We start from the raw sequence: 25,028 nt of genomic DNA, 5'->3' as shown, positions 1-25,028 counted from the left end.
AAGGTGGCCTCCCTTCACCACTTGAAACATTTGTTTGATGCCACAGTGCTGGGAAGCTGAGCCGCTCTTTGGCAGCAGGGAGTAAAACTGGGACCACAGGCTGATGCCTTATAAGATTTTAATTTTTGTGTTTGTGTGTACACTAGACTGTATTAGTGCATAGCTCTAAACTCTATGGAAAGTGTAGTTAACTCTCTCCACATTTTGGTCAGACAAAGCAATCCCTCTGGACCTGTGATCCAAAGACACCCTACAGCCTCAGGCCCCAAAAAGGATAAAGAAAAGTGAATTGGTGGGGGGAGGGGGGGAAACTGGGGGTAAATAACTTCATTACCTGAAGCTGTAATTGAGGATTAACTCCTGATATGTAAAAGAACAAACTTATAATTGTCTGAAAAACTCATGACCATTGTCTATCCTAGGTGTAACCCCCTGGGGAGGTTTTGACCGCCCAAGGTGTGCCTATTGAAGGCCTTCAATAAATACCCATATTATTCTCTTAACCTCTAGCCTCTGTTCTAGGCAGCCACTCCAACGCATCAGTTTTTGGTGGCCCAGATGGGAGAGGAAACTGCAAAAGCAGCCTTTGCCCCTGGGGATCCCAGTCTGTGCTGTGTCACACAGGGATGGCAGGCAGCGTTTCTGGGAAAGGGGAGCTCCCCCAGCCTCTGCTCACAGCCAGAGAGGGAAGATTTCCATCCCCCTTGCAGGTCAAGCCCCGAGTGTGTCACTGCAGGAGGGTTGGGTTTGTCCTTCTTGTCCTACCCCAGGGGCTGTGGGGGTGACAGGACTCCTTCTTTCTGAGGTTAGAAAATGTGGCTGGGGGTGTGTGTTCAATTCCCATCTGTCAGAGGTGGGGCAGTTCTCTTCTGTTCATGGGGCAGTTTTCTTTATCTCTCCCACAACCAATCCTCCGTCCAGGAGAGCTCTTCTGTCCATGGGCCATTAATTATTAATTATCTTCTCTCCATGGCCAGTGAGTATCCCTGCATGGCTGATCCAATTCCAGCATCCCATGGGGAGATGCTCCACCCAGGGGAGGAGCCAAGCATTCCTGCCTGGATACAATCTGAGCTTTGGGACACCACAGCAGCCTTTGCCCCCTGCATTCCCAGAGGAGCAGCTTTCTGCTGCCCTGCATTGCCAGAGGGAGCCCAGGCCCATCTCCAGCAGCCCTGGAGCTGCAGAGGAAAACGTCCCCCCTTGTGCAGGATCCCTGCTGCAGCAGAACCACAGCTGGCACTGCAGGAGGGCTGAGCCCCCATGGGATGGGGCTGGGACACCACCCTGACACACAGGGGCAGGGACTGTTTTCACTCTGGCAGTGGTTTGTTCTCTTTTTTTGTACCTATTACATTTGTATTTTTAATTTTCCTATTAAAGAATTGTTATTCCTATTCCCATATCTTTGCCTGAGAGCCCCTTAATTTAAAAATTACAATAATTCATAGGGAGGGCGTTTACATTTTCCATTTCAAGGGAGGCTCCTGCTTTCCTTAGCAGACACCTGGCTTTTCAAACCAAGACACCTTCCTACAGCCCAGGCAGCACCAGGGACAGGCACTGATGTGTGGCTCTGTGTCCTTTGCTTCCACCTCTGATTCCTTCCATGCATTGCTCAGGTTCATCAGACCTGTCTCACTCTGCCTTGCTTGCCATAAAGCTTTGGAACACTGAGCTCCTGCAGGATCTGGCTCCCTTGGAGAAATCATGGCAAATCTGGAGAATTTTCCAGATGTCCCTCACTGCTCCCGCTTTCGTGCAAGCAGCAAAAAGTTTGTGTCAAACTGTGCCACGTCCAGACCCTGAGCTTTGTGTCACATGAGGGGCCTCAACAGCCCCAGGAGCTGTGTCACTGAGCCTGGTGTGGATGCAGAGTGTCACCTCTGTCACCACAGTCCAGCCCCAGCTCCTCAGGTGTCCCTGCAGGGACAGGGGACAGCCAGGAATGCTGGGTCACTGCTGCTCTTTCTGGAAATTCCTCACAGAAATTTAACTGGAGATGGGATTTGCCTTCCAAAAACCTGGAGGATTCTCCTGCTGGCCAACAAGACACTGAAAAGCAGCTTTCCCTACTGAACATAAAGTTGTAATGTGTGTCTTGGAGACCACAGGAATGCACCTCCAAAATAAATCCAGCATGGTTACCACCTCTGTCTTGATCCTGTTTGTCCTACTGTCCTGCACATCATCCTTGCAAAAAGCCTCAAAAAGCTGTTTCCTACTTAATTGATGGACAGTAATTTTTAATATCCAGACAGATATTTATCTTCTTCCAAAAACATTTTGCTTGGCTTTAAAATTCATTGTACCTCATTTACACCACATTACACAAAGTCTATATCAGCAGCTTTCTGATGTATCAAAGCCACCCACCACCCTTGGCTGGAGCAGAGGTTTACAGCCTCTGGTCTGGGGATGTCTGAGAGAAGAAAAAGATCCATGGGGTCACTTTCCAGGCCTTCATTAAATTAAGAAAAGAGACCTCTGGTCTGCCGGCTCAAATCCACAGACAGGCTGTCTGCTTCTCCCCTCAAAAATATTGCAGGAATCTGCCAAGCTGGAGAAGCAGTGCCATGGAAATGGGGCCATCAGATGGGAGGAATTATTGCCCAGCCCAGAGGAGGTGCATGGGCACAGAGAATTCTCTTGCAGGGGCCATCCAGGCTATGGGAACAGGGCCAAAGAGCCCCTCACACCCCCCCTGCACACCTCAACACCCATCCTGCTCACTCCATGCTTTGTGTCCCACTGGGGGCAAGCACCCTGCATCAGGGTCTGTGTGCTGGGGAGCTCTTTGCAGGACACTGAACACACTCAGAGAGTGGGAACAGTCAGTAAAAGGGAAATAACAAAAATAGAAATGGGATTTTTCACACTGCCACTGGCCAGGTACCCCATGAAAAATGCCATCTGCTGTGGCAGACGGGCTTTGTGCTTTTCCTACACCCCAGCAAGGGCCAGAGGGTTCCAACAGGTCCTTCCTGAGGAGTCACCAAGCCTGTGGCAGCCAGGAGCCCCTTTGTGCTGGGCTTTGGTCCCGTGCCCAGCACAACAGAGCCTGAATGATGGCTGAGACTGAGCTACCACACAAATAAATAACAGCCACAAAAAACAATCATTCACATTAGAAGACTTGCCTGCCCAGGCCTAGTGAGAGCTTTTGGGATTACCTTCCTCATGAGGAAAACTCAGCTCCTTGGGAATACTCTGAGCCTCCATCCCTGAAGGAAAAGGGGCAGTGACAGAGTGGCAGCCAAGCCATAAGGTGTGCAAAATAAATGGGGAGGTGAGCTGAGTTTGCTGATGGTTCCCACTTCAAAAAAGGGATTGAATCCTGTTTCTTTGTCTCCTGTCTCCCTCCCCTCAGTCCCAGACCTCAGCAGGGTGAGAGCTGAGTTTGCTCATGGTTCCCACTTCAAAAAAGGAATTGAATCCTGTTTCTTTGTCTCTTGTCTCCCTCCCCTCGGTCCCAGAGCCCAGCAGGGTGAGAGGTGGGCTGGCTGTGGCTTCACAAGTGTCAGCACTGCCCTTGGGGCCCTCCTGAGCACAAGGGAGAGGTGAGAGACAGGGAGAGATGTGTGGAAGGATGGAAAGGTGTTATTTACACACAAACCAACCCAGCCATTTCAAAGGGAACCTGCCTTGCCCACAGGTGACCCTGAGAGGGTTGTGGGTTTGTGCTAGACAGAGGGAACAACTGCAAGGTGCTACTGCTAACCAAAAAAAAGCACAGATAGTCAAAGAGTCACTCTCTGGAAGCTTCCTCTGCCCCTTGTCCCTCTTTTCTCACTCCCACTGCTTTGAACACCAAGAAAGTTTCACATTTAGAGATGGGTTTTGGCTGTTGAGGGAAGCACGTGGTTTCTGAGGGCCCCGTGGCTGTCCTAGCTGAGCCTCCTCTGGGTCTGAGACAGCAGGTCTGTGTAAATTTTGGATCTCAGGAACCTGGGGTACGAGTCTTTCTCCATCAGGCTGTGCACCTTCCCCTGGGCTTGGTCAAAGCAAGACAGGGAGGGCTCCTGCACATTTCTTCTGGTCAGCTCCCGCGTCTGGAAGTCTATGTTCACCTGGGGAAAGCAGCAGAAGAGAGTTTGGCACTGAGTGTCCAGATGGCCTCCTTCAAATGGTTCATTCCCTCTCTGCCACGGCAGCAGAACCAAGGTCCTACCCCTGCCCATGCCTGAACAGCCCCCACAGTGATTCAGGGCTGTGAGTTCTGCCCCAAGCCTGGAAAAGTTGGGTTTATAGTGATCTGAGCACTTCTGAAATAATTTTACTTTTACTAAAATCACTTTTGAAATTACTTTCTTTCAGACTCTTAGGCAGCACATCACCTAAAGCTCCTGACTCAGCCTAACCTCTCTCCTGTTCCCTCTCTTCTTCACCACATGCCTAATAAATGGGTGAATAAACTTTCAACTGTGTTTAAACCACTGGTACATTCTTATTAAATGTCTCCAAACTCGGCTGATCTAAAATAAACTGTTTGATTTTTCCCATAGCAGCTTCATGTTACAATATCTGGAGGAAAGGCTTAGAAAAATAAATGTTATGACTGCCATTTGTTTGCAAAGGCAGCCAGTGGAGTTTTCCTGCTCTCCTTCCCTAGCAGGATAATCAGCATTTTTTAGGGTTATTGTCTGGAAGGAAAAAAAATGGCTGAAAAAATGTTATTTGTTGTTATTAATTCAGTGTCCAAACTGGAAGGAGCCTGGAAAATAAAGCTGTCTGCCTCAATGTGGATGTCAGCAGTATGGATTAGCTCTATAATTTCATATTCTAAACATGCCAAAATTATGTAACAGTGCTCCTTAGCACATCACCACAGGACCAAATTGTAGGAAGGACGCCCATCCTACCCGCATTCCCATTTCTAATCAAAAATCAGCCTTCCAGTCCTTAAAATCTAATTTGGCTTCCTGAATAACTGCTGGAAAATGCTCAAGGAGAGCATTGAGACCCCCACACACCTCAGTGCGAATCTGGGTCCTTCCCAGTGGCCTTGCAATGGCCTTCCCAGCTGGGAGAGGGAGGAAAATGAGGAAAATTAGCCCTTTTTGGGTCCCTGACAGGCACCCATGCATGAGTGGGAGAGGCTGGGTGCAGTGAGAGCACCCCTGGCTGTGCTGTGATTGCAGTGACACAACCCAGCATGGTCACCAGGCAGGACCTGGCAGTGCCATCAGCCTGTGGAGTGCTTGAAAGGGGATTTAACAATCCCAGGCTCCGGGGTGTGACTGCATTTTCTGTTCAGCTCAGAGTTATTGTTTGTATCTCTCAGGAGGTCTGGGTGAGGGGGGAGTTAGTCAGAAGCTCTCCCCCCTTGGGAGTCAACAAGTTACAGAATCACAGAATCACAGGATTAGAAGAGACCTCCAAGATCATCGAGTCCAACCCAACCCGGCACCCAGTGCCACATCCAGGCTTTGTTAAACACACCCAGGGATGGGGACTCCACCACCTCCCTGGGCAGCCATTCCAGAACTTTATCACTCTTTCTGTAAAAAACTTTATCCTAATATCCAACCTGTATTTCCCTTGGTGCAGCTTGAAGCTGTGTGCTCTGGTTCTGTCAGTGCTGCCTGGAGAAAGAGCCCAGCCCCAGCAGAGCACAGCCACTTTTCAGGGGGTTGTAGAGTGATAAGGTCACCCCTGAGTCTCCTTTTCCCCAGGATAAACACCCCCAGCTCCCTCTGGGCTTTGTTCCACTCATGGGTGGGATGGTCCTGGGCAAAGTGTCCTGCCAGGGAAGAGCCCAACAGCCTGCTGAAGGCTGATAGAAATGACAGGAGCACTGTGAAATGCTCCTGGGGAGCTCAGTGAGGTTAGGAAATGTAGGCTGAGGTTGCCAGTGAACTCCCTGGCTGTGACTAATTCAGTATCATCAAAGCATTGCCCTCATCAGGGATGAGTCAGGACGAGCAGAGGCAGCTGGAGCAGCCAGGATAGCATGGCCACCATCCTTAGCCACTCTCTGAGACGGAAGGGACAGAGGGAGAGCACCCAGCTGGGGGTGACAGCCCTGCTGTGTGGCAGTGAGATGTAATAGCCTGTCCCAGTATCCCGGTTCCCTCCCCAGGTGTGCCAATCACCTCTCCCTTCCCCTCCTTTGGCCCTACTGAGTGCTGTCCTTCAATCTTGGCATTCCAGAAGGGCCTGAAGTGATTGGCAGAGTTCACTCGAGGCCCTTCTGGAATGCCAAGAATTGGCAAAGTTCAAAAGATGCCTTACACCCCTTGAGGGACATTGAGCCATCCAGGTGTCATTTGTCCCCTGAGACTTCTCCCCATACCTGGTTGGTGGCTCCCTACCCCTTCCCTGCCCCTCTCCCCGGGGTTAAAAGACTCAGCAACCACACTGTGGTTGTGTTGGAGCTGTTGCTGCATTCAGAGGCCTGTGGGCCAGGAATAAAACTCTGGATTAAAACCCTCCATCAGAACCTGATTCCTTTCCTTCACCTCACCTTGAAGCTACTCCACCAGAGGTAAACCTGATCTCCTGCATGCCTGGACTTGTCCCAAGTGCCCCTCTGCAGCATCCAGCCAGCCAAAGGTGTCTCTGAGGGGAAAACACCACACATCCAGCCAGCCAAAGGTGTCTCTCAGGTGAAAACACCACACATCCAGCCAGCCAAGGGTGTCTCTGAGGTGAAAACACCACACATCCACCCAGCCAAAGGTGTCTCTCAGGTGAAAACACCACACATCCGTCCAGCCAAAGGTGTCTCTGAGGTGAAACCACCACAGTTGCCGCCTTTGTTCAAGCAGCAAGGGCCAGACGAGCCCAGACACGTTCCATCTGGCTATATTGGTATAAAATTCCAATCCTGCTGGGTGCTCTGGCGTGCTGTGGCACCCCTTACCCACCTCCCGAGGGGCCTGCACGTCGATGAACTCCTCGAAGATGCGCTGGGCCTTGGAGGCCAGCTTGGCCGCCGAGCGCGTCTTCTTGAAGTCCTCGCAGGCCAGCCAGAACTCCAGGTTCTCCTCGCTGAACTCGGTCTTCAGGAAAGCACGGAAAGCTGCCAGCCCATCTGCCAGAGACACACAGGCAGGAGAGGGTTGTGGGAATCCATAAAACCAGCGGGTTTTGGGAAAGCTGCAAAAGGCAGGCCTCAGAGACAGCTGCAAAAGGCAGGCCTCAGAGACAGCAGAACTGTGATTAGAGCTATGCAGCAGTCATGAGATTGGTCAGCAGAAAAATTATGTAGGAAGTAGAAAAGTGAGGACAAAATAGAACAATGGTCTGTATGTTAATGCTTGATTAAGCTGCAGAAAAGTTTATCTAGCAAGATATTAGGAAGTTCTAACCTTAATAATGAAGCTCTGTGCATTGCGTTTTACCTGCTTGTAAGCAGGTATTGCATTCAAAATAAGCAAGCATTGTTTAACCAAAGGTACCTGTGCTTATTACAGTGGTTGGATGGAACTACTGTCAATATGCTTTTGTTTCGTGTGATTGGTCAAAAAACTTTGAAAGGAAGTTGTAACGTTGTTCTCAGTCTGCTGCCTGGGATGTGAGCTGATGGCATCTTCCCATTGTCATAACCATGGAATGAGACTGATGGTGGAAAATCAAACAGCTCAAGGCACTCCCCTCCTGTTTGTGATTTGTACAGACCCCCTGGCTGGTGATAAAAGTGATGCCTTAAGGAGCTGGAGCAGAGGCTGGGGAGAGTTAAGAGAAATAAAATGGATTTTTATTGAAGAGCCTTCAAAGGCCACACTTTGGCAGTATTGGAGCCATGGCTCTGTCTGGATGGCTCCAAGATGGAAGCAAAAGAGGGCTTGGTCATGAGATTTTTATAAGTTCTGGTCCATTTGCATATTGTAGTTAATTGTTTAATTACAGCTCCAGCCCATGAAATCCTATCCTTCTTGTTTTTCTCTCTTCAGCCCACGTTGTCTGTGCTTTTGGGCCTGAGATTTGGATCATTTGTCCTTGGTGCCCAGCTGGAGCAGGAATTGTTTTGTCTCCCTGCTCTGTGCACAGAGCTCACCATCTCCTCATAGGAAGCCCAGACCCACACACTAAAGCAGCACAGAATCTGAAAAACACAAAAGCTAAAACCTGAGGCATCAAGAGAAGGCAGGGAGCTGTTCCATTCTCAGACATCCTTCCACCTACCCCAGCCTACTAAAGACAATTTGATATTTCTCCCAAGCTCTGCCATTCCAGGATGCATCCATAGCTTACACCACTGATGAGCCAGGCTCCTGTGAGCTGCCACAAAGCCAAACATGACTTGATGTAACTCTGAAAAAATGTTTTCCTTTGCTAAGGTGGCAAAAAGCTTTCCTTGGGACTGGATCACCCACCCTTTGGAAAATTACTCATGGAATTATCAAGGTTCAGGTCATCTTAATGCCACACTTCATAAGGCCTTATCTGCCACTAAGAAAGCCTTCAATAAAACATGGCTGATGTGGACTTGTTCCCTATGTTTTCTGTCATTTTGCTTTATTGCCTTGTGCCATTTTTAGTTCTTATTTAAACAGAAGAAAGCTCTCAGAGAGTCTGTTACAGCTCCAGTAAAGGGGAGAGGGAAAGGACTTGGCCTAATTACAGCTTGTCTAGTCAGTGGTAAAAGTGTGCTTATCACTTGCTAATGCTCAGCAATTGTGACATTTCAGTAATGCAATCTGAGTCAGCCAGGGCAGATTAGAAATATGGAAAGATTTATTAGGCAATCTGTGTTAAACCCCTGCCTGTGCCTATTTATGGACACAGCCATTGTTTTTTATTTCCTTTCCTTGAACAGCACCAGGGGAGTTGGTGCAGCTAAAGGCTTCACACATCCCCTTTCTTCTCAGGATAAACTTAGATTCTCCTTTTTTTTTTTTTTTTCTAGTAATGTACTTCTAACTCTTTCTAGTCTTTTGCAATAGCATCCAGGTTTTTGTAGTTCATGACTGGAAAGCTCTTGGCTACTTCCAAGCAACTGTCTAAAAATATTGATGGAACTGGGGATGAGTCTGGTGAGGTCAGACTCCTTGGAAGGATGAAGGGAGCAAGGACAAGGCATGTCCAGCCTCTCCTCCACCACCATCCTCAAGTTCTTCTGGGCAGGGCTGCTCTTGATCTGTTCAGCCTCCATCCTGGATTGATTTTGGGGATAATCCAAGTGCAGCACCTTGCACTTGGTCTTGTTAAACCTCGTGAGTTTTCCATGGGCTCGTTTCTCAAGCTTGTCCAGATCCCTGTGGAAAATTCTAACATTTTCCCAAACAGGCTATTACACAGTTCCTTCTATATGCTGTATATGCTAACTATATGCTAGATACAATATATACTCTATTTATATGCTCTCTATATGCTATATATATATATATATATATTATATGTGTGCTACAGATCTATAGCAATGTAACACTACCCAGCATCTCCCTTGCATGTCCTAAACTTCTTCCTGCTCCCCTTGTTTCTGCTAATAACTTAGATATGGACTGATTTGGGGGTTAATCCAGGTGCAGCACCCTGCACTTGGTCTTGTTAAGTCTCATGAGATTTCCATGAGCTCATTTCTCAAGCTTGTCCAGATCCCTGTGGAAAATCCTGACATTTTCTCAAACAGGCTGTTCAGAGAGTTCCTTCTATATGCTCTATATGCTAACAATGTGCTCTATATAAGAGATATATTATATGCTAACAATGTGCTCTATATAAGAGATATATTATATGCTATATTATATATAATATATATTATATATAATACACATATAAAATATAAAGTATAAACACACATATGAATATATTATATATAATACACATATTATATATAATATTTCTATATTATTTATATTATATATTAATTTATATTCTATATTATATGCTATTTATATGCTCTCTATATGCTGTATATATCTATTTGCTATATGTGCTACAGATCTATAGCAATGTAACACTGCCCAGCATCTCCCTTGCATGTCCTAAACTTCTTCCTGCTCCCCTTGTTTCTGCTAATAACTTAGATATTTTCCAGCTCCCTCTGAAACCTCAAGCCCTAAGAAGTGGGCCTGGGTATTGAACAGCACCAAACAATCCTATTTCTGTCTGTGTGTCAGTCAGAGGAGATGTCTGACTGCCCAGATCCTCAGAGGGAAAAGGAAAGGCCAGACAAGCCCAAAGTACAGCCTAAACCTCTCTTCTCTGCCTTCCTCAAAGCTCTTCCATTTGGGTTTTTTTTTTTATCAGCAGCCTGCTATCAGCATAAAAATGGATCCATCCCATCTCAGCCATGCTCCCTCCTGCTGTCAGCCCCAGAAATAGCTGCATTATTCCAGCTCCTCCTGACACTTCTCCCTTCAAGCAATTTTAGGGGGAGATTTGCACTGCTAGGGTAGACAAAGAAAAGGCCTCTCATCCAAGTGACACTACACATTGTGGGTCCAAGCCTGGGGCAATGTTGTGACATCAGCCCCAGAGCAGAATGCCAAAGGAGCAGGGCACCTGTCCTGCTGTTATCTACCTGCTATTATCCACCCTGGACAGGTAAATATGGTGATAGGCAAATATGGTGAAGGTAGAGCAGCTCCCCTTCCTGAAATCTGGGACACAGCAATATTTCCCAAAAGCTGTGTCCCCCTTGGTGCCTGTAAAATTCAGAGGGCCTGCATGAGAGCAAGGGAAGGACTGGAGAGCAGAGCAAAGAGTCTTTGCATGCTGATATATTTCAGAAAGAAGGAAATAAAACAGAAAGTTCCAGTTCCTTGAAGTCTATGTCATTTTATCAATCATCAGCTCCTAGCATGCCTGACATTAAATATTCCATCATACAAGCACACTGCTGTGTCTCTGCAGTCTCTGCTGAGGTCTTGCTCCCCTGTCTCTGCCTTGGTCTTTATTTTTTCCCCCTTTTCCTCTACAACAGCCCCAGAGCTGCAGCACTGACAGAGGAGCACTTGCAGGAATAGCAATGTTGCATGGAAGTACCACATCTGCAAGAGGATACTGATGCAGAATAGAATACCTGAAAAATAGGATACCTGAGCCACAAAATACCTGAAAAATATCGTATCTGAAAAATACAATACCTCAGAAATAAAATATCTGAGAAATAAAATACCTGGAAAATATAATATCTGAAAAATATAATACCTGAGAAACAAAATACTTGAAAAATATAATATCTGAGAAATAAAATACCTGAAAAATATAATATCTGAGAAATAAAATACCTGAAAAATATAATATCTGAAAAATATAATACCTGAGAAATAAAATACCTGAAAAAATATCATATATGAAAAAATCTAATACCTGAAAAAAAAACAACTGAAAAATAGCATATCTTAAAAATAAATACCTGAAATATAAAATACCTGTAAAATATCATATCTGAAAAATATAATACCGAACAAATATAATACCTGAAAAATAAAATACCTGGACAATAAAATACCTGAAAAATATAATACCTGAAAAATATAATACCTAAAAAATAAAATACCTGAAAAATAAAATACCTGAAAAATGTAATAACTGCTAAAAGATGGGAATGTCATGAGTGACAAGGAGAGAAAGGCATTTGCTACCGCCCTGCCCCAGAGAGCAGCTGCAGCAGGTTCCCCTGGGACCAGGAGGTTTCCATGAGCTCTGCCTCCTGCTCTCTTGTCAATCAGCTCCTTTTGATGCTGAAATAAGTTTAGACAGTGAATGGATAAATAATAGTGTCTGGCTGTTCTCTGCTTTTTTTATCCACTCCTGTCATGCAGTCCCCAGAGCCTTGGAGGAGCTGCAGATGGTGAGGCTGAACCTTCGAGGGCCTTGCTGGGACATTTTGGGTGCAGGAGAGCTCAGCCCTGACTGCCTGGTTTGCCATGGTTTTCATCTTTAACCCTTAACTGCCTGCCAGCCTTCCCAGCTGTGCCTGAGCCAGGTTTGGGCAATCACTGCCTGAAGTTTGTCATGGAGCAATGACAAGTGTGACTGGAAGGGCAGGAGGACAATTGGGCGTGGGAGCTGCCACCACCTAAGCTGGGATTTGACCTGGATGTTGACTTCAACCTGCTCCTCTCCTTCAAGGCTTTCAAGGAATGAGCACTCACGAATGATCAGCATTTCAAAGCTCATCCCACCTAACTGGACATCTTTTCTTTCCAGGACAGCCACCACTGGAGTGCAATGTGATACAAGCAAGAGAGAGATTTCACCTCCTGAAAAATCCCAGTGTGCAATTCCAGAGAAAGCAGAGAAATTAACTGGACAACTTTTAACTTTTCAATTGACTGGACAACTGGACATCTTTTTTCCAGAGCAACCACCACTGGAGTTCAGTGTGACACAAGTAGGAGAGAGATTTCACCTCCTGAAAAATCTCAATGTGCAATTCCAGAGGGATGCTTTAGAAAGCACAGAAATTAACTGGACAACTTTTAACTTTTTAATATACTGGACATCATTTTTTCCCAGGACAACCACCACTGAAGTGCAGTGTGATACAAGCAAGAGAGAGATTTCACCTCCTGAAATATCCCAGTGTGCAGTTCCAGAGGGATACTTTACAGAGAAAGCACAGAAATTTTAACATTTCTATTAACTGGACAACTGGACATCTTTTTTTCCAGAGCAATCACCACTGGAGTGCAGTGTGATACCAGCAGGAGAGAGATTTCACCTCCTGAAATATACCAGTGTGCAATTCCAGGGAGATGCTTTACAGATAAAGCAGAGAAATTAACTGGACAACTTTTAACTTTTTCATTAACTGGACATCTTTTTGCCAGGACAACGACCACAGGAGTGCATTGTACTATGAGCAGGAGAGAGATTTCACCTCCTGAAAAATCCCGATTTCCAGTTCCAGGGGGATGCTTTAGAAAGCACAGAAATTAAAAGCAAGATCAGAATTCTGCAGAGGCAGCAGCACAAAATAATCCCCAACGTGAGCCCCAAAGGCATGGCCACTCAGGAGGACAGGATGTGCTGCTGTGGCTGCACAGCCCTTCAGGACAACTATTGGACAATTATTCAGGAATTTGCCTCAAGAGTCCTTTGCTTGAAGCCAAAAGAGGAAATTGATGCTGGTGGAGCAGACAAATTGAAGGCAAAGAAGCAGAGCTCTTTACTGGATGTTGAGAGTCTGAGGGAGAATACAGCAGACATTTGATATTTTACTTTTGCAGTATAAATCTAAGCTTCAAAATGCCCTGCTCTCCTTTCAGACTGACTGAGGAACATGCAGAGGGTATTGTGCAAGTGCTCAGACATTGCTCAGGATCCTGCACTGCTGGAATCTGAAATGCAGGGAATTCTCAGAGCCTGCAAGCCAAAGCTTAGAATTAAACACAGGATTTGATCTGAGACCTTGGGAAAGGCTTCTAAACTTAGGTGCCAGAAGTGAGAATATGGATTTTAAAGCAGAGACACATTAAATTAGGAAGAGGGAAGTTTAGAGCTTTAGAGTTTAAGATATAGAAAAAACAAAGGTAAACAAGGAGTTTAGGAGGTAGTGCTGTAGGTTTGTGTGTCATAACATGACTGGCTTTGAAAGCTTACACTGTAGCATGAGTCCATAAGATAAAATATTGAAGGATTGGATCAAAACCATAAATATCCTTATTGGCAGTGATTTATTGGTCAATAAATCTTTAAAAGGGCTTGTAACTAGGGGTCGTGTGACCTTCTGAACCATGCTGTGAAGATGTGAGCTGAACTCACCCTTCCTGTCTGTGTAGAAGATAAGAAAAATAAATGGCATCATCTAAAAACCTCTGAGATCTAACTCAAAACTCCTTCAACAACCCCCATACTGCAGAGTTAGGCAGTGACAGGAATTTCTGGTTTATGAATGGGCAGTGCCAGGCAGGTCAATGACCATGTGAGGACAGGGAACCTGAAATCCCATTCAGGAGATGGAAAGTGGATCCTTTCAGCAAGAAGGGACTGGGGTGGGGAGCAGAAAACACAAGACAGGGCTTAGCTAAGCTTCATCAGCATGAGGAAAAGCCCAGATTAGTGGCCTCAATCATTCAGGCAGTTTAATAACCAAGCACCTGCCACTGTCAGAGCAAGAAAGCAATCTCCAGTAATTTATTTAATGCATGTGTTTCACTCCTTGAGCAAGCAGGGAGGAAAGGTAGGGTCCCAGTGGCTGGTGGATGGATGGATTGGCTCCCTGGAAGGTGTTGGGTGCAGGGCTGGAGGGACAAGGTCACAATTGCTCTGCACAGCACACAAATGTGCTCCCACTGCTGCTGAGCAGAGCTTCCCTTCATCTCAGCTGCCTGTCAGCACCACAATGCTAATGCTCTTCTGGCTCAGAAGGAGCTGGGAGTAGGTTGGGATATTCCTGTGCTGTGTAGGAAGTGAAGGAATGTGTAGACAACAGGAGGAGGAGAACAACAATAAAGTTTGAGAGGAAGAGCACAGAGATCACAAAAAAAAAGAAAAATCCAGAGAAAAATCAGCTTTTCCTTCAGATTTCAAAAAAATCCGGAGAAAAATCACCCATGAGATAAAAGTGACAATTCAGGATGAATGTTTTTGGTGTGGAGTGAGAAGTTTACCAAGGGTTGAGGACAAACTGTCCTGCTGGATGCTGGAGGAACAAAAATCTGTGTGTCCAGCCCTGTGGGGGATGCAGAATGACACATGCTGTGGCTTGTATTTCCCTCCAGCAGGCTGTCAGGATAAATCCTCATCTGGCCAGCCTCCTGGGCACGGGCACAGGGAGGGGATTACTCCTCACTTACTCACAGGCATGCACTCACACATGGGGACCACGCTGAGCTCACTTCCCTGGCACAAAATGGGGAAAGTTGCCAAAATCCAGCGTGTTAAAACCACTGTTTTTCCTCCCTGGGCACCCAGGGAAATGCTGCACATGGTTTGCCTCTTACTCTGCCTCTGTCTCTTACTCTGGGGTTTATTTTCCCTGGCAAGAACAGCATCAGGTTCCCCTCTCCTGTTGCTTGCTCAGAAGCCCTGACCCAAGGGAACATGTCAGTGAGCTCAGACAGTGTAAAATAGATGTAGAATAGGGATTGTCTGCTTGACCCCAGGGTTTCTGAGTTTATTTGCTCTGCCCATTAACAATTAGGATTTTATTGCACTGACCTATGGATGTGGAGCTGCTGCATCCTGCTGCTCAGCACTGCTCACTCCAGGAGGGATGAAGGAATTCAGTCCCAGGGCCAGCACAAAAGGGAGGTGGGGAGAGCCCTCCTGCATTTCCTACTCACAATCTCTTGTTAACTCAACTTGTCAGCTCAAATTATCTTTTGAATGGCTCGGGGAAGAAATCCAAATCAGACCAGTCTGTGCAGAGACAAGGGCATCACCCAGCCTGGAATCACCCAGGAGAAAACAACTGCTTCAAATCCCAAGGGATTTCAGTCCTCTTCTCACAACAGGATCAAACATTACCTGCACATCATTGCCTGTCTGGCAAAGGTGCTCATTGAATCACAGAATGGTTTGGGCTGGAATGGACCTTAAAAATCATCTCGTTGCAACCCCTCTGCCATGGGAGAAAACAACTGCTTCAGATCCCAAGGGATTTCAATCCTCTTCTCACAACAGGATCAAACATTACCTGCAGTCAGTCATTCATTCTTCAGGAGGGTGAGGGGAGATCAAGGGGGTTCCCCAGGACTGTCACACTTCAAGGGACGTCTGGCAAAGGTGATGATGGAATCACACAATGGTTTGGGCTGAGAAGGACCTTAAAAATCATCTCATTCCAGCCCCTCTGCCATGGGCAGGGGCACCTCCCACTAGACCAGGTGGCTCAAATCCCCACAGACTCTCCATGGAATCTGTGAAATGCATGACACTGCTCAGGTCACTTCTGTTAGAAACTGTGGGAAATGGATTTGTAAAGAATTCTCAAAGTCTGACAGAAAGCTCACATAGTGTGCATCTGAATGCAAACCTTGAGATAAGAAATGCTGATTTAGAAATGCCATAGAATAAGACAGATATTGTTGAGAGAGAAATGGAACTAGGAACAAGTTTCAAAGGATGGTTTTGTAAATAAGACTGGATACTTTGGAGAAATAGAACTATGAAAGATGCATTGTAGTAGGACCCACAAGGGGTAATTTTAGATGATTGGCTTTAAGGCATTTACAGCATGGTGTGGCAAAAGTTGATAGGACAAGAAATGCTTATAGTATATTGTAGTTAATGATTGTGATGGCATGAATTATAACACCTGCATTGTCTCACCCTTCACGAGACTGAAAATGGAATAAAAGTTTTTAAAATGCCTCTAAGTCACCCCATCTCTAAATCAGTATAATCCAACAAGAAAGCTTTTGGAGACTCATGGAAATAGGAAGGGAATGGGAAGTGTTTTTCCCATCTCCCAGAGTACTGCAGATCTCTGAACCTGCTCTGTGTACGAGGGAACCTGCTCAGCTGGGCACTTTGGAGCCCTCCTGGGGAGCTCTGATCCATGTTTTTGCTCCTTGGAGTAATTTTGCCACTAGTCCAATATAGGAATGTGCCTCTTGTTGATGGAGAAAGGAAATAAGGCCCTTTAGAAAGGAAATAAACTCAGAAGTTTCTCTCCTCAATTAGGTGAAAAAGCATCTCATAGCCTAGGGAACTTCACCTCAATATTAAGGATAGCCAATTGGACAGGAGCCAAAAGTCCCACCTGAACAATTTACTAGAAAAAGAAGAGAACAAAGAAACTAATTGCTTTTGTGGGGTGTTCTACCAGGAGCAAGAACCTCTGACACCTAATCATTTTTTCTCTATAAAGAGTTTATTATTTTGCCTTTTATTAAACCTTTTTGTTTCCAACACTACCACAGAAGCCATCCTGCTGATTTTATGCTTTCTAAGGTAGCTGAGCTATCTTGGGTGTGAAACAGATCTCCAAGAGCTCATGAGACCTGGCTCAAGGAGAGCCCTATTTCAGTCCCACCCCTGGCAGTATTTCCCACAAGATCTACCCCGTTTTCAGCTGCCCCATCAGCTCCTGAGCCCTGCTCCAGCACTTTGGGGTTTATTTTCCCTGGAGAACAGTTTGCCTGGAAGGCACTGAATCCATCTGACTGCAGCAGCAAGCACCACACAATCAACCCCCTGAAATCACAATCCCCTTCCCAAAATAAATGAGCTGTCCATCTAGTGAAGACACTTTTGACAGATGTGTCAAGCACAAGTGCTCTACCTGCTGATGCTGTGAGCCCCAGGGGGAATTCTCCCCGAGCCCAGCTGGTGCTGAGCCCATACCCCCGAGCATGAATTCCAATTTTCCCTGGCTAATGCTGGGAAAATTAGACTGGAGCAGTTCTGTCCTCCTCTTGGCACTCAAAGCAGAATTTTTGCTGGCAGCTTCCCTCACAGACAGATGCCAGCAGGCCAGGCACAGCTTTATTTAATCCCAGATTTTGGCCAGTTAAGGCACAAGGCTCCCTTACCTGTGTAACATCAGCACATCCTAACAGCAAAAATGCAACTTGTACAATATAATTAATTCCATGAGTATGTGCTGTTCTCTCCTTTAAAACCAATGTAACTAAAATAACACTTCTGTTTCAACAGAACTTTTTGTATTTGCATCATTATAACCCTCGACTGCCAGGCTGGCAATTCCAGAAACTTCAGGTGCAGAGCAGTTATAAAATATTCCTTTAGAAAGTAGTTTATTAAACAACAAATTTTTTTGTCACCTACCAATCACCAGGCAATGTCACCGTGACTGCTGATAAAAATAAATTAATTTAAATTTTAAAGATCACCTTCTGTTGCCATTAGGAACTGAATATTTTTCATTAGAAACTGAATATTTTTCATTAGTGCCAGAGAGTTATCAGAATTACTTTCCATGCCAAGAGATGGGAAAGGTCTTGATAATTCATTTATCACTCTCTAAGGCTAATTTATTAATAAAACCAGACCGCCTCATGGAGGCTGCTGGACAAAATCATTGAACTGAGGTTTGATTTTGCATTTTTTTGCAGTAGTCAGCTGAAGAGGGAAGAATCTGTGTAACATCAGGACACAGGTGGGTAAATTCACTGGGGTTTGCAATGCAAGCCCTTCTTCTGCAGTCTAATAAAGAAAATTTCTACTTTTACACCAGTGAAGAAGAAATGGGTTTGAGTTCAGGATGATAACAGGGTCTGACAATCCTGCCCTCCCCTTTCTCCATCCCCCAGGTACCCTGTAATCTCCTTGGTGTATTTTCCCCTTCTTGTTCTGAATTTCCACAAAAGAAACGTTCCTTTTTAGCCATACCCAGCTACACCATATATTTTTTTCCCCTATTGGCTGCAAGAGCAATGATCTCAACTAGATACTGCTGCTAAAATTACATCCTGCTTTTTTCCTGCCTTGGTCAGCCTGCCTGTTTAAAGTTGTCACTTAATTCCCTGCCAAAACTGTTGTCATCTCAGTAGAAACCTGGCAAAATTACCTTCAAATTAGCTTAATAACATAATTTACACTTACATTTTACAATGTAAGGAAAACCTGAGTCTCTAAGCAAGCCAGACAGCTCCTTATTGCCATGAAAGAGTTCAGCACCCACGGTGGCTTTTCCCCAACCTCAACTCATTTGAGTTTTTTGCTTCAATAGAAGTCCATGAATGAACCCATACTGGGAACTTTGCTTTGTTTATAATTTCTCAGTGTGAAAATGCTGCTGAAGCAGAGCAATATTTGCAGAACAGACCTCACAGGACTGAACAGAGCAGGGGTTGCTGATTATAGGTTGGCATGAGGGCTCTGGATGTGAAATTTTTGGGTTTGCTGTGGTAACTGCAGCTCAGGGGGACCAAGAGGGATTCCTCTGTGCCAGGGCAAGCTGGTCAAAGGTGCTGAGCTGGAAAAAGCAGCACCTTGGGCTGATGGCTTTAGCAAGTGCGGTTTTCCTTGTTGTCAGGAGCAAAGATGTGAAGGGAACACACAAAATTCTCTTTTTTCCTACCTAAAGGATGGTGGCTCGGAGGGACCGTGCCCCTGGACAGGGGTTAAGGGAAATGGAGGGAAAAAAAAGATAGAATTTGATCTCTACTCACATTTATGGGACAAAAGGACATCAAAAGAGTCTGCCCATCTTGTAGCTTCTTCTGTTGACAGTCTTCTGTAAGGAAAGGAAGGAGCAAGTTACAGACAAACCACAGCTGCCCATCCCCTCTGGAGCTGTTTGCTGAGGACACCGAGGAAGGCTGGGATTCCTCTCACCTGATTTTGGAGATCTAGGGTGTAGAACTGAGCCAAGTGACCCTGGGCTTGCTTTAGAATCAGAGAGGAGATCCCAAGGGACCTGCAGGGACTCTGCTCAGCTCACATCCCCAGGCAGGCAGGTAAAATAGGCCAGATGAATCATGCCCAAAAAGGCACCAATTTTTCCTCATTGACTCTGAGCAGAGGCCCAGGAAACGAGCACAGATGCAGACATTTACATTGTAAAAGCCAAAAGTCAGGCGAAATGGAACTCAGCCCTGCAGAAGTGTTTATTTCTCTTGCTTGCCTTTCAGGGGAAGGACAGATCTTATCTCAGGTGGAAGCAGGGACTTGTGGTCAGATGAGTCCCATCCCACACTTCTCAAATCAGGACTCTGGAGGGGTTGAAGCATCTCCCTCCAGCATTTTGCAAACCATCACCCGAATTTTTGCAGAGTCAAATACAAGGCTGAGCTGAAGATGACCTGAAATTTCGGGTCACCTCTTACACCAAGCCAACTGCTCAGGCTTTGATTTGTGATGGCAGAGGTGTAAATTACATCCCAAAAGAGGTGCAGACATGTCCCACACCCAGCGGTGGGGACTGGGAGCACGTCCTCTATCACAGAACCAAAGATTCAGGAATTTCCCCAGCTGTTCCTGCTGGATCAGTTTGTTTTCCTGCTGGAAGCACTCACAACTCGTACAAAACACAACAAAAGGAAGACAATACTGCAGGTGGGAGGTGGTGGGTGGGGAGGGGAAGGGCAGGAGTGGGGTTGGGTGGGATGCTGCAGCTATACTCACTTCAAAGCCCGGTTGGGCTTGTCCGGAAGAATAGCTGTGAAATCATTATATGAGTCTGATTTGTGAGACAGGCAGCCCAGGCGAGTCCTCATCCCTCTGCTCCTGTGGTCGAGTGGGGAAGCAGGGGTGTTAGCAAGGGGAAAACCAAAGAACAAGGATGATTATAAGTCTAGCCAGCTTGGCAAAAGAAAAAGAGCAAACCCAAAAAAAGAAAAACCTCTGTGCCAGATCTGTGTCCTTGGTTCCCTCGTGTGTGAGAGGGAGCCTGAGACATCTCCAGGCTGATGTTATGGGTGAACACAGCACCAGAGCAGCTGAAGGCTCCCTCACACCAGGCTGGCAGAAAGGCTTTGAAGGGCTGCATTTTGGGATGGTTTCTTGGAAAGTCCTGCTCTGGTCGGGTGTGGGAGGAGGGCAATGGGCAGCAGTACAAGAAATCGGTCACCACGTTCCAGCAGCACCAAAACCAGCACAGATCCCTGAGGTGGAGGGGGCTGGAGGAAGGAGAGGGGTAGGAAGGCACCTGCAAGGTGAGCCTGTGTTGCAGCCCCCTGAGCTCCCAGCCAGGATCGATCCTGAGCGGTTCTTTAGACTCAGGATTACATAAGCAGGATCAAATTGCTGTTTCCTGACATGCTTACCCAGGCAGAAAATGGCTTTATAGCTTTTTTCCTCTACATTTCAGCCCAGCCCCAGAGCCTTCAGCCCTGTGCCAGCCCCTGGTGTCCTTGCCCAGCCCCTTCCCAGGACAGCAGCCGCAGCATCCTTCGTTACATAACCCGGGATGGGCAGGACAGAGGGACAGGGAGAGGGAACACATGCATTGCACAGGACTGGCACCACCCTCTCCCCAAAAACATGTGGGGGATGCTTCTTGGGGTTGCATGGGCTCTGTGATCTGCCACTCCAGCCCGAGGGTGTCTCCTCTTGGAGATTCCCTGGATATCAAACTGGGCCATTCTCTCCTCGGGACCATGGGAGGAACATTCAGTGACCCCATCTCCCCTTCCTAGCTGCTGGACCTCCTTTGGAGCTGCTGAAAGCTCTGCTCCCAAACAGATGCCCAACACTCTCTGTGGCTGCACAAGTAGAGCATTTTTCCCCTTCCATCTGGAATTCTTGCAGAACACTTCAGCACCAGTGCCTGAGCCAATCTGTGGCGCGCCTGTTTCCCTCTTCTCCTCCCGCCCTTTGGAGAGCTTCTATTATTGCACATTTTAATGTAATCTTCAAGCAAATTAAATGTTAATTAAATGCACCGAGTGTCTCCCTGGCGCAGCACAGGCAGCTCACAGCATTTAACAAGCACAAAACCCAGGAACTCCTCAGCCACAGGAATTGTTGCACAGCCTCCAACTCTGGCCCCACGGCCGTGGGCATTGCACAAACTCCAGAGGAGAGCACAGGGAGTGCCACCTTCCCAGCTGGACACCAAACCCACTGCAGGATCCTTCTCCAGAAGCCTCCTACCCCCACCTTTCTGTGCCCTGCTCTGTTTGCTCACGAATTTCCCAGCAAGAGGTGTGACAGGCGTCAGCACAGCAGCGCTGCTCCCGTTCCCCTGGGATGCCTGAGATCAAGGGACTGCAGCAGGGAATCAGAGCAGGGAGCTGGTTCCTCGTGGAAAACACTTCTCTCAGCCAGGACTTCCAAGCCAGGACACAGGGGAGAGAAAATGGGAGAGAAATTGGGTGTGCAGGAGGTGGAGAGGCAAGGGAAGGGCAGCAGGGACACTGCAGTGGGCAGAGGGGCTTGCTGGACGAGGTGGACAGGGACAGGGTGGGGATGCACTGTGGTTGTTCCAGTTACCTCCGTGGGATCAGTAAGGCAGCCATGCAGGCATCCAGCTATGGTTAACCCTTTAACTGGCTGGCTTGGACCTCAGTCAGGGCTGCTTGCAGGAGGCAGGAGGGCAGGAAGAAGGGATTTACTGTTTCATGTCCTGGCACTTTAAAAAGCACCAAAGAATCCTCTTTGCCAAAGCCAAGAAGGGCCAGTTGTCCTCAACCCATTTGATCCTTCCCTCCTAGAGTGGAAAGTCAACTGTTCAATGGAAGACGTTGAGAGCTGAGGGGTGGCCACAGAGCAGAGACAGCATTTCTTTCTAAGACCAGGCCAAGTCCAGCTTCAGGTGTGAAGCAGTGTGAGTTTGGTGTCCCAGCTCACCAGGGAGCAGCAGGAGTTGGCTGGATTATCCCACTCATCCTCTGAAGGTCTCTCCTCAAGGGGCAGAGCTCCAGGCTGGCCTTGCTAGGAAGGGTCACAAACTACATCTTGTGCCTGTCCCTGCAGGTCATGGCTGGAGCCAGTGGCCAGGCATCACGGGAGAGCTGGCACTGCAAACAAAACAACAGCAGGACTTCACACATCTGCAGGGGCTGCTCCTGTGCCACCAGGGCTCAGGCACTCACACAGAAACCACTCAGAGCAAGCAGGGCCTCGTTGGGGTGGTGGGAGACACCAGGGAGGTGCAGAGGCTGCAAAAGGGGAGGGAGGGAGGGAGGGAGGGAAGGAAGGAAGGAAGGAAGGAAGGAAGGAAGGAAGGAAGGAAGGAAGGAAGGAAGGAAGGAAGGAAGGAAGGAAGGAAGGAAGGAAGGAAGGAAGGAAGGAAGGAAGGAAGGAAGGAAGGAAGGAAGGAAGGAAGGAAGGAAGGAAGGAAGGAAGGAAGGAAGGAAGGAAGGAAGGAAGGAAGGAAGGAAGGAAGGAAGGAAGGAAGGAAGGAAGGAAGGAAGGAAGGAAGGAAGGAAGGAAGGAAGGAAGGAAGGAAGGAAGGAAGGAAGGAAGGAAGGAAGGAAGGAAGGAAGGAAGGAAGGAAGGAAGGAAGGAAGGAAGGAAGGAAGGAAGGAAGGAAGGAAGGAAGGAAGGAAGGAAGGAAGGAAGGAAGGAAGGAAGGAAGGAAGGAAGGAAGGAAGGAAGGAAGGAAGGAAGGAAGGAAGGAAGGAAGGAAGGAAGGAAGGAAGGAAGGAAGGAAGGAAGGAAGGAAGGAAGGAAGGAAGGAAGGAAGGAAGGAAGGAAGGAAGGAAGGAAGGAAGGAAGGAAGGAAGGAAGGAAGGAAGGAAGGAAGGAAGGAAGGAAGGAAGGAAGGAAGGACAGGATTCTAAAAGAGCAGAGGCAAATGTTCCTGGTTTGCCAGGCTCCAGGTGCCCTCCATGAGAACTGAGAGGGGGTGCAAGGAGCCAGGAGCCTGCTCTGCTGGAGGACACCCTGGAGCTTGGGCTGCCCACTGCACCATCCCTCTTAAACCCTGATTACATTAAAAAGGCACAAAGCCTCTTCCCCACTAAATTAATGGAGCTGGGATTGTGCTGCACTGCCCGTGAGTGCATTCCCTTAATCCTCGCCTCGGCCGGCTGCTTCTCTGACTGAAATCAATCCTTGTAATTCCTTAAGCCCCTCTAAATTTCCTCATTAACAGCCTCACCCCCATGTAGGGCCACAGCACATGACTTCCTAGAGTCCAGCAGCTCCTGCTTCCCTTTCCTACTGCTGCTCCAGCGGAGCCATCTGCCCTCTCTCTCCCTTGCAGCATGAATTTTGGGGTTCTGTTATGAAAGAGCCTCCTGCTGGCCCCCACTGCCCCCCACTCACCCCCACAGCAAGCACCCAGCTTCCCTGGGACCCCAAAGTCTGTCTGACTTGAGAGGTGCAGGGACCTGCATTCCCCATGGAGGCAATGCTCAGCTGGCATCCCTGTGGATGCTGCCTCTGTTTGCAAATAAATCCAGTCAGTTTTGGCTTTAAAATGTAATCTGTGGTGTCTGGCAAATTGCAATGAAGGTCTTGGTGAGGGGTTTTGCCTCCCCCCGCTCCATCCTTCATCCTGCCTCCCCCTCCTATGGAAGGAATCCAGTCAAGGAGAGCCACCAGCCTCATCATGGATGAGTTTTGGGGGTTTCTCCTTGACAGACAGCAAGGGAGGGCTGTGATTAGGACGTTCAGGTTATCAAACCACCTGGGCACAGATAAAGAAGCCATCCCAATACAAAAAAAAACCAAACCAGCAGCACAAAGGTTAAAAAACCAACCAAGCAAATAAACAGATCAGCAAACCGTGAGATCTCTCGGGGGCTTCGGGAGATTAAGACCATCCATTCACATGCACAGAAAGCCAGGGGGGAAAACCGAGCACGGAGGCACTGCAGACAGACAGACAGACACCGAGATAAAGATACTCACTGCCTCTGAGCCGTCCTCCCTGCCGGTGGGTCCGTGCCGACAGCGTGCTCAGAGCGGCTCTGGGGAGACAGCAGAGCTTCCTCAGGGCCAGCCCCCTGCTCGGGGTGACGGGCACACCTCGGCACCCTCCCCTCCCCTTCCCCTCCCCTCCCCTCCCCTCCCTCCCCTGGCAGCGGCAGCAGCGCAGCCACAGCCGCTCTCTCATCAGCCCCAGCCCGGCTGCGCAGCCGGCTCTGCTCAGGATTCCAGCGCATCCCAGAGCATCCCAGAGCATCCCAGAGCATCCCCGCGGATCCCAGCGCTTCCCACCTCATCCCAGCACTTCCCAGTACACCCCAGTTCATCCCAGCACATTCCAGCTCGTCCTAGCCCATCCCAGCACATCTCAGCTCATCCCAGCGCTTCCCCGCGGATCCTCGTGGGTCCAAGCTCATTCCAGAGCATCCCATCTCAGCCCAGTGCATCCCAGCACATCGCAGCTCATCCCAGAGCATCCCAGCGCACCTCAACACATCCCAGCACATCCCAGTACACCCCTGTTCATCCCAGTGCATCCCAGCGCATCCCCAAACATTCCCACGCATCCCAGCTCACCCCAGCTCATCCCAGTCCATCCCAGTGCCTCCCTCGGGCTTTGGGGCTCCCAGATCGTTCATTTCCAGGAGCTGCCACAGACAGGAGGGATGGGAGAGCTCCACTGAAGGTGTCAGCAGGGCCAAGGGAGGAGGTTTGGGCACAAAGCAAAGGAGGGTTTATTGCTGGGCACAGCAGGACAGAAGGGAAAATGCAGCCAGTGCTGTGGCAGGGAGCCTGCACCCACCTGGGCTGGGCATCCTCGGTGCCCTGATCCCAAAGGATGGGCTGCAATCCCCCTTTTCCTCCTGCACCCACCTGGACTGGGCATCCTCGGTGCCCTG

The 25,028-nt window shown here is 47.8% G+C and overlaps 1 protein-coding gene across 2 annotated transcripts; it reads right to left on the bottom strand.

Annotated features, from left to right (window-relative positions):
* Positions 1 to 3,887: 3,887 nt before the first annotated feature.
* RGS8 (regulator of G protein signaling 8) lies at positions 3,888 to 24,465 on the bottom strand. 2 transcript variants are annotated; one of them, XM_058808717.1, is made up of 6 exons: positions 24,421 to 24,465; positions 24,112 to 24,170; positions 19,936 to 20,037; positions 18,981 to 19,045; positions 6,870 to 7,036; positions 3,888 to 4,070 (listed from the first exon to the last, which is right to left on the bottom strand). In XM_058808717.1, the coding sequence occupies exons 1-6, from the start codon at positions 24,463 to 24,465 to the stop codon at positions 3,888 to 3,890; spliced, it is 621 nt and encodes a 206-aa protein (XP_058664700.1). The 2 variants fall into 2 exon arrangements, with proteins under 2 accessions (XP_058664700.1, XP_058664701.1); XM_058808718.1 differs by lacking the exons at positions 24,112 to 24,170; positions 24,421 to 24,465 and adding an exon at positions 21,745 to 21,863.
* Between the last annotated feature and the right edge of the window lie 563 nt (positions 24,466 to 25,028).

Source organism: Ammospiza caudacuta, chromosome 7, assembly GCF_027887145.1.
Source record: "Ammospiza caudacuta isolate bAmmCau1 chromosome 7, bAmmCau1.pri, whole genome shotgun sequence".
Lineage (NCBI taxonomy): Eukaryota > Metazoa > Chordata > Aves > Passeriformes > Passerellidae > Ammospiza > Ammospiza caudacuta.
This window is presented reverse-complemented; position numbering and strand designations above follow the sequence as displayed.